General features: G+C 49.7%; 1 protein-coding gene across 2 annotated transcripts in view; it reads right to left on the bottom strand.

Moving 5' to 3' along the window:
* The window catches only part of SRRM3 (serine/arginine repetitive matrix 3), a 75,695-nt gene extending 65,907 nt beyond the window's left edge, over positions 1-9,788 (bottom strand). For both annotated transcript variants that reach the window (XM_019545390.1, XM_019545391.1), the window contains exon 1: positions 9,529-9,788. In XM_019545390.1, the coding sequence (XP_019400935.1) occupies positions 9,529-9,752 (224 nt within the window). In that variant the 5' untranslated portion in view covers positions 9,753-9,788. The remainder of the gene's footprint in view (positions 1-9,528) is intronic.
* Positions 9,789-15,585: the final 5,797 nt, after the last annotated feature.

Genomic DNA, 15,585 nt, shown 5'->3' with positions numbered 1-15,585 from the left:
CACATGCACACACAGAGTTAATGTATTCCTCTGAAGTCAGGGACTGTGGGCCAGGCAAAGGAACTTTGCTATAGCAATGCTCTAGGTTGCCAGAGCCCAAGTAAGGCAGCGGCTTTCAAATGTCAGGCGGAGGCAAGCGCTGAGATAGGGAACAGCTACTGGGACTGGGGGCAGAGGCCAAACTTATCACTGCTTTCAAGCTGTCTGTGACCTAGCCCAGGAGAGTTATGGTTCCCTGGAGGGTCTGAGCTTATACCAGCTCCCCTGGTGCAGTCCGCTCTGCCAACCAGGAGACTAGAGGCTGATGTGGCTCTTAGAAACAGTAGCTTGCTTCCTTTGCAAAGACATCAGGCCTATTTTCAGGAGAGTGTTGAGGCATGTCCACACCATCTCAGTATGGCGTGAGGGAGCTCTTCAGTGTGATCAGCACCACCTCCACATGTCCAAACTGAACTGGAAGTAGGGTAGCTGGCTTAGTGTGGTGCTGGATACTGGCTGCATACCAGTAAGTCTCTGAGAAGAGCTCACTGGTTTATGGCCAGTGCCCCACTAAGCTGGTTACACCACTTCTGGCTTGGGAGATAGTACATGAGGAGCAGTGCTCCCTGGCACCATACTAGGGCAGTGTAAGCAATTTTCCAGATTAGCTGGGTGCTGCAGAGGGGTGCAGTGCAGGGGATTTGAAATGCATCTCCCTTTCCATGCCTTTTGGAAGCCCTCACAGTAGGGCTATGTGAAGGTTCGGTAGCTGATTTGATTTGGAGGAGATTCGGCCCAATCTGGTGGCCATGTCTCTGACTCCAAATTGAATTGGGAGACCCATTAAAAGGTCCGAATCAATTCAGAAGCTTCCATATTGATTTGGAGAGATTCAGCACCAATTCAGAAATTTGGCCACAGGTTATACAGGCAGCAGTCCTCAACCATGCTGGACACAGCTGCCTCCAGCTGGTAAATCTGTTGGGGTGGGCAGAGGGAAGAGGCATGGGGGGCATATCAATGCCCCCACAGTTAAGGAGGGATTGGGGCTGGGGCTAGGACAAGCTGCCCAGACAGGGTGGGTGGGGAGGTGGGGCGCAGGACTTTGGGAGGGGGGCTTCTGCCATTGTACACCACTGTGTGCTGCTGGTCAGGGAGTTGCTGTTCCGGTGGCTTCTCTAGCGGCTCTTGCCACCGGTCTGGAAGGGCATAGGAGTAGGCACAGAGCGCAGTGGAGCAGGGACTACAGGGGTGCTGCAGCCACCCTAAAATTCCCCATAGCCCCTGGCACCTGCCCTGCCCCGATCTGGGTGCACGTGCTTGCACCCATGCCCTGCCACTGTTCGCCCAGCTGGGGTGAAGCTGCGGCTTGTCCAGGAAGCGCAGGGAGGCTGGAGCGACATCCACTGCTGCGTGCCTGTAACAGGGGGCCTTCTGGAGTCTAATCTGCCATTGGCTGTCCACCTGTTTCTGGGCCAACTGCCTGCCTCCTCGCCTACCATGCCTTGTTGTTATATAATTATGTTGTTAATTAGGTGGGAGGCTGCCTATTTTTTGCCCTGATGCCAGGGGGCACTCTCTGCAGCTTTGTTCCTCTCCTACACCTCAGCCCAAGCCTTGCAGATGGCATCCACAGATGTTAACCTCACCGGCCCCACACTGGACCCCAGAATCCTCCAATCCAGACTCCAACTGGATCTCTCCAATCAGGTGGCCTACTCCACCCTCATTCTAGGCTGCCAAGCTCCCTGAATTGTTCCCCCTCTTGGGTGTGGTCCCCCCAGGACCTTTGGCCACACAGGCCCTGGCCTCACCTCCAAGGCCAGTCGGAAAGCCCAGGCCCTGATCTCTGGGCATTCCTCGCAGTGGGCCCCTGTCCCTTTTGACCCTTCCAGTCCTGGCCCCAGCATTGACCAGTCGAGGGTTTTCAAGTCAGGTCTATGAGCCTCTAGCCCACTCTCTAAATTAGGTCCACCTTCTTGGCCCAATTATGGGTTAACTCACCTGGTTGTGGGAGCTGGGATTAAGGTGCCCCAGCCCGCCTTTCACTGGGGTGGTAACTGGCCTGGTATTTCCTGGGGGCTCCCGCACCACTGAGAGCCCCACCAAGCCAACCACTCCTGGCAGGGTGCAGTTTTAGGTCATGCCCAGGACCAGGAGCCTCCAAACCATCCCCTACAGCTCCTGCCCTGACCTCCAGGATGTTGCATGAAGCCTTGCAGCCAGGCGATATTTCTGCCTGGGCTGCCAGCAGCAAACTGCTCCGTTTATATAGGTGGCCAGAGATCTAAAATGGATGTTACAATCAAGCACCTGCTGGCTGCTTGGCTCAGCTCTTAAAGTGGCAGGCACCAACAATGCCCTGCCACAGTGCCGCTTGTCTGAGGCAACACAGCAGCACTGTGCTGCACCTCCCCTCCTTGGCTGGGCAAGCAGCGGGAGGGCATAGCCCCAGCTCCCAGTGCCTTCTGCCGCCCATCTGAAGTACAGCCCAGCTCAGCCTGCCTTGTGCTGATCTGGGGGCACATACCCTCTCCCATGCCCTCCTGAACTGGAGGAGAAGCTACCAGATGAGCAGCCCCTGGACCAGCGGCGCACAGTGGCAGGAGCCCCCCTCCTCAAGTTGAGCACCCCCCCCCATCCTGGCTGGGCAGCTTGTCTCAGCCCCAGTCCTACCCTCGCCTGAGGGCATTGATCTGTTCCTTCCATGCCCCTTCCCTCCCCCCTCCACCCACCACAACAGACTTCCCAGCTGGAGGCAGCTGTGTCCAGCATGGTTGAGGACTGCTGCCTGTTTAGTCTATGGCTGAATCTCTGGATCAATGCTGAATCTCCAGATCTGAATCAAATCAGGACAATGATTTGAATCACTGAATTGAATCACTGTCCTCTGAATTGGCCAAATCCAAATCCAAGGCAAATACTCGCTGCTTCGCACAGGCCTACCTCACAACTTTTAAAACCAGAAAGGACTGCAAGACCATCTACCCTGAACTTCTGCAGAACCCAGGGGATTTTACCCAACTACCCCCAGACTCAACCCAGTCACTTGTGCTTGATCAAAGCCAATCCTCCCATCTTGAAGATGTCAAGAGACACAGAACATCTGACTTGCCTTAGAAGGAGTGCTGGGGGTTAATTGCCCTCACCATTATTGAGCTGGGCTTGATTTTCCAACATGAATGCATGGGGCTTTTGATTCCAGCTGCTGTCTTTGTGAGATTACCAGGCCCTTTCATACCTAGAGTTTTCTCTCACGCTAGGGAAGGATGCTTGTTTGCTGCAATCCAATTGCACCTTGGTTTCTTTTTTAATAAGCTAAACACATTTTGCTCTTTAAGCTCCACTCTGGAAGACACTTTCCCCAGCCCTCAAATTGCTGCTGGGGTTCCTCTCTCCAACACCTTAGTCTTTTTTTTCATATGCAGGTGCTGTCAGTGGACATAGCATTCCTCTGGGGTCTCCACAGTGGCATTCACTGAGGCCAAAGCACCCTCCTACTCACTACCCACTCCTTCTGCATTAGCTGCCATGTGAGAAGCTGCAGACCAGGGAAGCTGCTTTAATCCAACCCACAAAGAAATTCAACTAAGAAGTGGCTTAGTGGGGCCTTTGGTGTGATGAGAAACTGCCAGGACTAGGGCCATTTGGCTTATTAAGGAGATGAGTTAGAAGGGACTTGACCAAGGCAGAGGGAATGATTGAGACACTCATGAACACAGATCAGTCCCTCCTCTTTATGCTGCCCTGTTATACGAGATCAAGGGGACAATCCATGAAATTGAATCTGCAGCCAATAAAAGGCAATACGTACAGCAACCTGCCAGCTGGGAGAATTCAACCCTGCAAATGGTACCTCAGTCAGCTGCCAGGCTGAGTGGGAGTGGGGAGAGAGGGAGAGGGTCCAAGGCCCAGCTGGTTCCTTTAGGAGGGCTCTGAGGTTCAGCTCAGCCCTGGACCCCAGGCTGGACTTCCTTGTGAGAAGTCCCCCCCCAAAAAAACATACCGTCATAAAGTGACTGCTTGCTCAGTGACAGAAGTGAGTCCAAAGGGCTGGATAATCTCATGGGCACTGATAATACTTGTGGTTAATCAAGATGACAGAAGAGCAACTAAATGCCAGGCTTCAGGGCATGAAATAGCTGTCTGTGGGGGCCATAAGATATTCCCTCCTCCCTGCAGTGTTGCTATCGCTGAACAATAAAGCAGTGGAAACCGTTGGCAAGGGAAACAGCATAGAGGTTAGCCTTGAGCAGTGGCTGGAGACCAGCTTAGCTGGACCAACAGGGAAAACTCTATGTGGGTGCTAAGGGGTGCTGTTTCATCAGTTGTTTCAGCAGTATATGGACTAGGCCAGGGGCAGGCTATTAGTTTGGGCAGAGGGCTGCTTACTGAGTATTGGCAAGCCATCGAGGGCCACATGACAGGCAGCTCAGGGCAGATAAGTATTAATTTTCTAAATTTTTTAGGGGCCTTGTGGGCCAGATAGAATGGCCTGGCAGGCTGCATCCGGCCCCTGGGCCACATTTTGCCCACCCCTGAACTGGGCACTATCTGGGGACTCTAGAGATCTGATTCCTCACTTCAGGTTCCAGTCTACCTAGGGTTCACTCCCTCCTCTGCTACAAACTCCCACAATGATCCTGGATTTAATCCCTCTGCACCTACATCCCCCATGTATCAAAGTCGGGTAGAAAGCCTCACTGTCTCCCAACCCTTTCAGCTGGTGAGCTCTTTGGGGTTGAGAACATCTCTCTCTATGAGGATGTACAGTACCTGGCACATGATGCTAGCTTGGGGGCTCACTGTGCCCCTGCATTAGGAATCATATTATATCTATTTATGGGGAGGTCCAGAAGGAGCAGGTCCCAAGTGTAATCCATGCAGCTAAGAGTGACTTCTAAGAGCAAATGGTATCTGCTTTTCTATAACTAAATTACTTGGCAACATAAAAGGTTGAGCAGAGACTTAGATGCTCAATTGTCCCCTTAAATGCTGCCTGCTCCTTCTGCTAGATCTGTCTCTAAGCTGCCTCCTGTCTCGCACTCACATTCTGGCTTGTTGACTGTTTAATCAAGGGTGACAGGATTTCTCAAGTGGATCTTTTCCATTAGGGGTGAAAGTTCCTTGTTCCCTTCCCAAAACATGAAGTGCATTAAATGCAAAATCTACCCAACAGGAAGGCTATGGAGTTAAAAACCAAGCTGGGAAATACAGAAGGGAGAAGCTTGGAGATCTATGAACGTGAGTACTGCATTTATACATGCTGTGATATTATGCCAGATTTAACCCAATGCACAGAGCCTCGGTGGCATTTAGAATTATAGAAAAATAGAGCTGGAAAGGACCTCAGGAGCTTATCTGATCCAATCCTCTGCTTATGACAGAATCGTCGCTGTCTAAACAATCTCATCCAAGCTTTTAACCATGCTTGTAGCTAGAAAGTTCTTCCTAAGATCCAACTTACATTTCCCTTGTTGCAATTTAACACTGTTACTTCTTGTCCCGTCCCCTGGGACCATGGAGAATAGTCTGGCCACTGCTTACACAAATCGGGGCCGAGCAGCAAAATATCTTTGTGGATCTGTGCATGCTGAGCTCTTTGGAAAACGTGGCCTCAACTGTTCCAATCTGGAGCTGAGCGTTGCTATCAACAGGGCCTCAACAGTAATGCAAAATGGTAGCAGGGTTCTTCTGTTAACATCCCACCAGGAAAGTGCCGAGGGAAATGCTGTTGTTCCTTCTGGTTTCCTTTGTTTTTGGTTCTAGGATTTGCCTGTTGTTTACTGTTATTCTAGCAGTGGTATGGAACCCAAAATGTCACAGCAGGGCTATAAAGTAACCAAGCAGACCTTAGCGTGTCCCAGAGCACTTTCAGAAGCAAAGTCTATCTCCCCACTTCCTTGTTGTTCCTAGGAAAAGGGAAGTGCAGCAGAATTCCCCATGCCTAGAGCCCCCACCTCCGCACCCACCTGTTGCAGAAGGCAACAAACACATAGATAAAGTCAAATGATGGACTGATGGGTGATGGGCTGGGTAATGGAATAAGCCTTTTCCATCTTAAGGACCTGTGAAGCTTTGATAGGCACCAGCAGGAAACCTCTCTGGGAGAAGCTCTGTGGAACGGATACCTCTTAGCATCTCCCCAGAGGAACAGAGCCTCAGTTTGCTCACAGCCCCCAAATCAGGAACACTTCCCAGTTACCTCCCAGCTATTAATTCACAGCCAGAGAACTGTGCTGACAGCACTATCCCTGTGGAGCAAGAGAACCACCCAGGGGCAAACAGAGGTATCCAGGCTCCCCATACGCTTCTGTCCTCCCTTCCTTAAGGTGACCTGTGAAAATCTCCTCACAAGGCTCTCCCAGCTGGAAGGACATGAAACAGGCAGATCAGAATTGCTAGGCCAGAAGTGCCCCAGCACTGAGTCACCTGGATAGGAGGACCACAATTTTGCATGATCTACTCTTGCTCAGGGCCAGGTGTTCAAGTGCTCAGCATCCACCTGCCCCCAGATTGTGGAGCCCTCTTGAAAATCTAGTTCCTAAAGATACATCTATAACAGCAGTGACAAACCCCTCAGGATCTCAGGTTGAGCACCACTTGTCTACACCACTTCAGTCACGCTCCTTAAAGCATGCCCCACCCACCTGTGCCTGCCTGCCCACATCAGATACAGGAGTAAGAAGATGAAGCTGCTCTGGGATCACTTCTGTCTGTGGTGTGCTCCAGAGCAGTGGCTGGGGGAGGGGAGGAGAGGGGACTCAGGGAAGCTTCACCAACCCATTTCTGGGTTTGGTGCTTTGTAGGCCACGTGGGCAGTGCCAGGCTTTTTGGCAGTGCCCAAGAGTACCAAGGAGGCTGTACAGACATGCCCTACGTATATGAGAACCTTGGGACTGGTTCTTTGTAATGGCAAAGACCTTCTAAGAAAGACAATTACAATTAGTATTACTGTTGTTGCTGCTGTTATTGATATTATTGTTGTTGTTGTTATCACCATATTTGGCAATCATGGATTTTAATGCTGTGTTGCAATATTATTATTGCATCATAGCAGTGTAATCCACTATTGACAAATGATGATGATGATGATAATGTGGCAAGTGGGGAGTAAAACATTTTAGCAAATGGCAACCATATCCACAGCCTAGTCACTCACAAACACCTTCAGGCTTCCCATCCACCCTTCTCACTGAGCCTCATACTCCCCATCCCCCTTAACTCTATACAAAGAATTTAAACCAAGCAAGAAACAGTTGAGGCCAAATATGAATAGATGGTAAAACTCACTACCACAGGAGCCCCACGTGTATAAGAGCTTAGCAAGGTCCAAGGCTGGGCAGTTTGTTCCTAGCTGATGAGAACATCTGGAGTAGCAACAATTAATGTCAGTGGGTTCTTGGAAAGGATATACTTCAGGTTTAAAACCAAACTCTAACTATTAGGGCCTATCCCACAGAACAGATTGTCCCACTGCAGGTGCTGTGGGGATCTAACACTTTCCTTTGAAGCATCTGTCATCAACCACTGCCAGAGGCAGGACACAGGGCCAGGTGGATCATGGGGCTGATTCCAATTGAAGAATCCTATGTCTCTTCTTGAAATACACTCAACTGGTTCTTTTCCAAAAGCAGAGCAAAACCTTCAGCTTCTCCAGATGTTTCAATACCTCCACAACTCCCTGCTATAACCTGGATGTTGTCCTAACCTCCATCTGCTGGATACTGCCCCTGAGTGAAGGTCCAGGGGTGGCAGTTTGGCTGCACTTCCCAGGCTCATCAGAGCTCTGCTAAAATACACAGGCCTTCATACTCCCAAGCATTGTACCTGGCATGAAGCTGGGTGTGTATCAGAGCTCCCTGGACTAGCCTCCTCAGATGGAAGAGTCTCTCAGCACGTATTTAATGCCCAAAGCTAACAGCTCCAGACAGCTCTGGGTGTTTATAGAGCAGATGACCCTCTGTCTGTCTACCCAGCTGGAGAAATGCCTATGGTAAGAAGCTACCAGAAAAAAACTAGGAGAAAAATGAAAGAACTGGAAAGGAAAAGTTGTGCATGGAGGATTCAGGTGGTTACCCTAAGAACTGACAGGGAGAGATTGTTAAAAACCAGGAGGCAGCAGCTACTCAGAGTTTGGAGTGGGGTAGGGAAACACAGAGCCATTACAAGGGGGGCTGATGACATGTCTCGATGCCCCTCTGTTGGGCTGCCTGTGCAGATTTGTCTCTGCAGCATGCCCCACTGGAGCAGAGTCAGGAAAAGCTGACTCAAATGTACCTTGGTTTAGATATCAGCAGGAGCAGGCCAGCAGAGTTCTGTTAGAACACAGGGGGGGAAAGAGGAAAAGGACGAAAGAAGCCTGCTGGGCAGAGGCCAGGCACGTCAGCAGCAAAATTTGTGGGGGAATGGCCAGAGCCAATATGGTGACTGCTACACTCCTAGGAGGACCTGCTGTGCTCTAGGACGCATGTGGTAGCAGACTAGGTAGCATCAGTTAGGAAGACAGCTGAGTTCTGAGACAACTTTGATATTAGCATGTTAGCCTTGGTTCTCTCTCAGGGAAATCACCAAGTGGATCATGCTTTACTCTCAACCTCTCCCTGCTGCTTCATTTTCCCCATTGTGTTCCCACCTATAATCCTTTTGCAGAAGAAATGTCACCAGGCCACAGTGCAGCCAGCAGGGCTGTGTACAGCACTGAGTTCTAAACCTAGCTCGGATTTGCTCTGTGGTCTAGGACAAAACACTTGGGCCTTTGTAACTTAGTGTCATCCTTGGAGGGTAGCAGGGGTCAGCCCTCCTCACAGGGAGAGAGGAGCCTGGAGTTTGAATTCACACCCAGGATCTAAGTAGGTGCTTAGGACATCCTTACATGTGCTCTGGGGTGGGGCGGGGGGAACATTTTAATTGGAGTGCTTCTCTGGAGCTGCTGTAATTAAAGTGCCCACAGTGTCTGGTGTATTCAGCATCCCATGCTTCAAAATGGCAGCAGGGGAACTTGTTCAAAGAGTTTTAGTTAAAGCGCTCCCACTGCCATTTTGAAGCACAGGAGTATTGAATACATGTGATGCGGAGGCTGCTGGAGCACATTAATTAGTATGTTCCAGCAGACTCAATTAATTAGAACATTGGGCACGTGAATAAGTGACAGAGGAGCACAAGTCCCCCCAGTGCTTCTAAGTCATATGAATGTGTGCTGTAGAAAATCTAATCTGTAACCACACAAATGCAGGCAAAGCAGCTTTGCTTCCAGTTCACCTTTTTGCTCATTTTCCCTTATGTTTCTCTTGTATTCTGTCCATTTACAGCACCATTAAAATGCTAGGCCTTCTTGATAAGGGGTCAGCTGCTGCCCCACTATGTGAGAAATTGAGAATGACTTTATGGCTGGCTCTATTGGGGTTGCATCCTGTAGGCGCTAACGTATATATGCACCCACCCCACAGCAGAAGTGAGGGGTCCTGCAGTGGGTACCAGGGATGGACTTTGCTGAATGAGGCAAGGCACCTAGGGAAGAAGCCACATCCATAAAGAGACATCACTTACCCTTGTTCCTCCATCATCTCCTGTAGCTCCATGCACTTCAGCTCCACCCTCCGCTTGCGCTCATGGTCCAGGATTTCCCGATGAGCTTTCTTCACCAAGCTAGGCTCCACAAGCCGCACCTCCTCCTCAGGCTTGTGCCAGGTGCCAGAGGCCCCAGGCTGAGAGAAGCCATTTGATGCTTCCTGTGGGGAAGGCATCTTGGCCCCGTTGTTGTACAGGGACATCCCAGTGTGTGTGTGCGTCACCCTCAGACTCAGCAGCTCCTGCAAGGGATGGAAACACATACATGGTAAGTCAATCCCAGCCTGCCCATTCCCAACCAGGACAAGAAAAAAATAGAGTCAAGCAGTAAGCTGCTCGGCTAAATTAATACTGACAGCTTAATGGGGACGAGCTGTTCTAATCTGCTTCTCAGGACATCAGGGATGCGTGCTGGCAGCCAGGCACCATTAACTCATCTTCCAGTGCAGAGAGAGGAGGTGAGTCTACTCTAGGAAGGGTCCTGGCAACATGCTGGTATAGGCCATTGCATGGTGCAGCCTAAGTAGAGATCCACCATGCCACAGCAGTGAAAAAGCATCATTTGATGGGGGCTCCCAAGCTACCAGCTTTTCATTCCTCAGCAACCCGCACTGTGGTCCAGCAGAGGTGGCTTTGCTCTCTCTGGGATACTAGAGGGATGGTGTAGAAAAGGTACTACAAAGTTTTGTAGCTGGTCATGTCTATCCAGCCTATCCCAGCTCAAACATGATCATTTTCCAAGGAAGTGCTGGGCCCTGACAGTCAAGCTGGGTTCTGTTCCTTCTTATGCCTGACTCCCAACTGTGACAGCTCTGAGCCCACAGGGACAGCTGCATGTTCGTCACAGACTGAAGTTTCACAGACAGTTCTGTGGAGTGTGCATGAGGAAGAACAGACTCTCTCAGGCCTTGTGGTTCCCCAGTGAGCAGATTAGCCTCTCTCACAAAAGGAAGCAAATCTATGGAACCTTGAGCTTCCATATCACTTTTCCAAGGAGAGCTGAATTTTAACCAGCATGACAGAGTGCTATTTAATGGAAATTCAGGAGTTTGCCAGAGTTGGCTATACAGAGTAAGAGGAACCTCAGAAATGCTTTGTTCATGTGTGTTCTGTCATACCTGGGTGAACTGCACCCCAATGTGGAGGCCTGTGTCATAAGTGAATCTCCTACACATGCCTACTGCTGGAACATCTGCATGGGATAGGTACCACCAACGCCATCTCTCCTAAGGAAGAACAAACTTCCCTAAGGAAGAGGAGTCACCAACAGCTACCACCAGCATTGAGACATCCCAACTGGTGGACAAATATGGGTTGACCACCTTAGAAACAACTACTTCACAGGGATCTGAGATGGTCCTTACTAGCACAGAAGCCTCTCTTCTTTATTTGTTATCACAGAAAGACTCTCCTGTTGAGCTAAATTCACTGCAAAGGGGGATTCACTTCCAGACAAACAAGGGGCTAAGACCATCCCTGGTGCAAGTCCCTGGTGTTGCACCAAAATAACTTGGCTCCCAATTAAATTGCTTTTGTCCCGTCCTTTCTCTTCTGCTGTCATTTACTAGAAGCTGTGTTAATGCTTCGCATTTCTACGCTGCCTTCCAAGAAAGACCCAGCCAGAGGTCAAGTCCCAGTCCTGCTGACATGGGCTTGATGGCAACAGACAGCTCAAAGCACATGGCTTGTAGTGGGAGGAACACTGGAATTTTGGCTAGGGAGCCATGGGCCGTGGACTCTCCAAGTTTGTGCAGTGCAAAGGCTGTTGGTGCATCAGGGCTCAGCTGAAAGACATCTGTACAATGAGATTAGACTAATTTACTCAGAAGAAGGGCTGATCTGACTCTCCCTGGGCTCCTAAGCCATCTTTCTAAGGCAAACCAGTGTTTCTATGTGTAGCTTGTTCTAACAGTGTGGTGCCTTGTGTTTTATACAAAGGTTGATGAGCCCACTTGTCCTGACAAGGGGTGTGGTGAGAGAGCAGTGGAGACTTCTGGCTACAACTGCAAATCTGTGAGTTCAAGCCCTGCACTCAGGCCAAAGAGTGCTCCCTAGTTGTAAAGTGGGCCACTACGGCTGGGCAGGCAAAGGCAGCTCTATGTAATGTCAGATATGTTGCTCCCTTGTGTGCAGCTGGTTACAGAAATTGGTGTGGCCCTAACCATGGTATCCTGATCGACTGTTCGGTTTGGAAGGACCTTTGATATGACTCCTTGTGAGCTAAGAGTCATTTAGCATGTGCAGTAGAAGCTCATCCCTAGGTCCTGCTTCAAGGCAGCCCTTGAGCTGACTCTTCTTTTGGTCTCTGACAGACACAGGATCAGGCCTACTGCAGTAGCTTCTGCTCAATTCTGTTTCCCATCCCTGTGACATCTCAGTGGAAAATGGATCTCATGGTGCTGCTGAACTCTATAATCTTCTATAATCAAGATGGGATCAGAGGAGGGCCAAACTGAGGTACTGTGGGTCAGGGGGAAAGGGACCTGGTATTGGGGTTCTAGTATAGACCGCCATACCAGGAAGATGAGCTAGACCTGGAATTCTCCAGACAGCTCTCAAAGGCTGTACAGTCGAGAGATATGGTTGTCATGGGTGACCTAAACTACCCAGACATCTGCTGGGAGGAGCGGGCAGCCAAATCAACTGTGTACTTAGGTTCTTAACCTACATACAGGACCTACACCTAACGCAGGAGGTATATGATCCCACTCGGGGAAGGCATTGCTGGACTTGGTGTTAGCTACAGAGGCTGACCTGGTGGGGAATCTGCAGGTACAAAGTAACCTAAAGAATAGTGACCATTGATTGACTGAATTCACTATCCAATGAAAGGTAGGAAAACTAACCAGCAGGGCTGAAGTGCTAGTTCAGAAAGGCTAACTTCAGTGTGCTCAGGAGATTAGTTAGTGAGGTGTTAAAGTTCAAGAGCATTGGTGAAATGGGGGTCCAGGAAGGGTGATCATTCCTCAAGGGAGCAATTCTATGGGCACAGAAGGCGACATTCCCATTGCGCATAAAAGGGGGCAAAGGGGCCAAGAAACCCTCTTGGCTGTACAGGGAAATCCAGGAAAAAGAAAGAAGTATACAGGCTGTGGAAACAGGGGGTACCTACCAAGGAGGAGTATACCTCCCTGGCTTGCGCTTGCAGGGAATCAGTTAGGAAGGCCAAAGCAGAATTAGAATTTAGGTTGGTGACAAAAATTAAGGACAACAAAAAGTCCTTCTTCAGGTATATAGGGAGCAAAAGGAAAGCACAGGATAGCATAGGACCCCTACAGGACAAAGATGGGCAATTGGTGACAGAGAGGGGGGACAAAGCTGAGCTCTTCAATGAGTTCTTTGCATCTGTATTCCTAGACATAGACCAAGATAAATCTCCCAGTTGGATCACAGACAGACACAGGAGGGACACCAGCCCACCAACTATTAGAGTAGACTTAGTGAAGGGGCACTTGGAGGGGCTGGATCAGCGGGCCCGGATGAACTCCATCCAAGGGTGCTGAAGGAATTGGCCAGTGTCATAGCAGAGCTGCTGGCATGGCTGTTCAAGCACTCATGGTGTTCCTGTCAGGACCCGGAGGACTGGAAAAGGGCCAATGTGGTCCCTATTTTCAAGAATGGGCGGGGGGGGAAGAATCAGGAAACTGATTCAATTAACTGATCCAACTAACTATAGGCCAGTTAGTCTCACCTCTATCCTTGAGAAAACTCTGGAAAAAATCATTAAGGACCACATTTGTGGGAGCCCATCAGGGGAAATGATGCTGAAAGGAAATCAGCACAGCTTCACTGCAGGTAGATTCTGCCTGACTAACCTTGTTTCTTTTTATGACCAGGTCACAAAATGCTTAGATGCAGGAGTTGAGGTAGATGTAATCTACCTAGACTTTAAGAAGGCTTTTGATACGGTATCATTCTTTTCTTGTAAATAAACTGACAGGCTGTGATGTAGATGATTACACGGTCAGGTGGGTGACAAATTGGCTTAGGGGTCACACCCAGAGAGTGGAGGCAAATGGGTTGATATCGACCTGAAAAGAAGTGGGCAGTGGAGTCCTGCAAGGCTTGGTCCTTGGACTGGTGCTGTTCAGTATCTTCATCAGTGACTTGGATGAGGGTGTGGACAGTACCCTGTCCAAGTTCACAGATGATACCAAATTATGGGGCAAAGTCAACACACCAGAGGGTAGGGAATGGATCCAGGTGGATCTAGACAGTTTTAAAAAATGGGCAGAACGAAATACAATACATTTCAACAAAGACAAGTACAAAGTGCTGCACCTGGGCAAAAAGAACCACCAACATACTTACAGGCTGGGGGATGACCTTCTCAGCAGCACAGCAGTGGAAAGGGATCTTGGAGTCATAGTTAACTCCAAGATGAACATGAGTTGTCATTGTGATGAAATGATCAACAAGGCTAACCGCACTTTATCATGTATTAGTGGATGCATGATGAACGGGTCAAGGGAGGTGATGCTTCCCCTCCATGCGGCACTGGTCAGGCTGCAGCTGGAGTACTGTGTCCAGGTTCAGGCGCTGCACTTCAAGAGGGAAGTGGATAACCTTGAGAGGGTGTAGAGGAGGGCCATTCCTATGGTCAGAGGCCTGCAGGCAAGGCCCTACAAGGAGAGACTGAAGGCCCTTCTGAAGAGAGGGCTGAGATGGGATCTTGTGGCTGCCTATAAATTCATCAGGGGAGGGCAGCAGGGAATAGGAGATGCTCTATTTACTAGGGCACCCACTGGAGTAATTAGAAACAATGGCCACAAGTAATGGAGAACAGATTTAAGTTGGGCATTAGGAAGAACTTCTTCACAGTAAGGGTTGCCAGAATCTGGAAAGGGCTTCCAAGGGAGGTGGTGGTCTCCCCTACCTTGGGGGTCTTCAAGAAAAGACTGGATAAGCAACTAGCTGGGGTCATCTGACCCCAGCACTCTTTCCTGCCCAGGGCAGGGGGTTGGACTGGGTGACATACTGAGGTCCCTTTCAACCCCATTATCTATGAATCTATGAACTGAGGCCCCTCATTAGATTCCCTGTCTGTAGCAAAGCACCGGCTGGGCTTGAGGCCTCTTTTGGAAGTGAATTATTTGACTGAACACAAATTCATAGCCTGCGTTTTGATCGAGTCTGAGAGGTTCTCTTGGGGCTACACTGAATCCCCACTACAGGACAATTTCAGCTGAGCTGCCCAGCTAGTGCTAAAGAGCTGGATGTGCTGGAAGCAAAGTCATGGCTATCGGCAAGGGGAGATGCTGATTAGGTACTGATTGTTAAATAGCAGGTGCACAGTACAGCTTCCCCTACCCCTGGAGCCTACTGATGAAATGTGGCTGCTTTGGCTCTCAGAGAAACTTAGTTGCAATATTAAGCCTGAGACTTCATCATTATTATTATGAGGAACCCAGCAAAAAAGTCTTGGGGGTGACATTTTCCTGCCATATCCTGAAGGCAAGAACATTTCCTCAATAAAGCAGCAAGAATGGCACAATCCCCTGCAGTCTCATCATAATCAGAGACTAGAAAACCTGCTTAGCAAGTGAACTACCATGAGTAAGGGGCCAGTGCTAAGGTGAAGAGTGTGGACACAGAGGTTCATTTGTGCTCTTAATATGCATCACACCTGAGTGCACACCAGCCCTGTTCCCTCCCCCTGTGTCAGTGCATTCTGGGAAGGCTTGAGGCATTCCCCTGGACCTCAGCAAATTGAGATCACTGGAACTGAGCTGAGGATCTGGCCTGCAGTCTGTCAGCCAACCTACATGTTTTTTGTCATCACCTGGGCACCTAGGAGCAGAGGTGAGTCTGGCACAAACCAGCAGGGAATCAAAGTGCATCTCACTGTCAGTCTGTCTTCCCTTCACTTAGTCTGGATGGAACTGCAGGAAGGGGGTTTTCCCAAGTGTTCAGTATCAGCCTAAACCTGCTGCTTTTGAGGGTAAAACTCCCAGCACTGTTAATTAAGCCCCCAAAGCTTTCAGTAGCAATGGTTTTGGCCCATCCTGAGCTTTGGTGGCTCTCCCCAAAGGCTCA

The sequence above is a fragment of the Crocodylus porosus genome, unplaced genomic scaffold (genome assembly GCF_001723895.1).
Source record: "Crocodylus porosus isolate Cpor-Errol unplaced genomic scaffold, CroPor_comp1, whole genome shotgun sequence".
Classification (NCBI taxonomy): Eukaryota; Metazoa; Chordata; order Crocodylia; family Crocodylidae; genus Crocodylus; species Crocodylus porosus.
The sequence above is the reverse complement of the archived record's forward strand: the minus strand, read 5'-3'. Positions and strand labels throughout refer to the sequence as shown.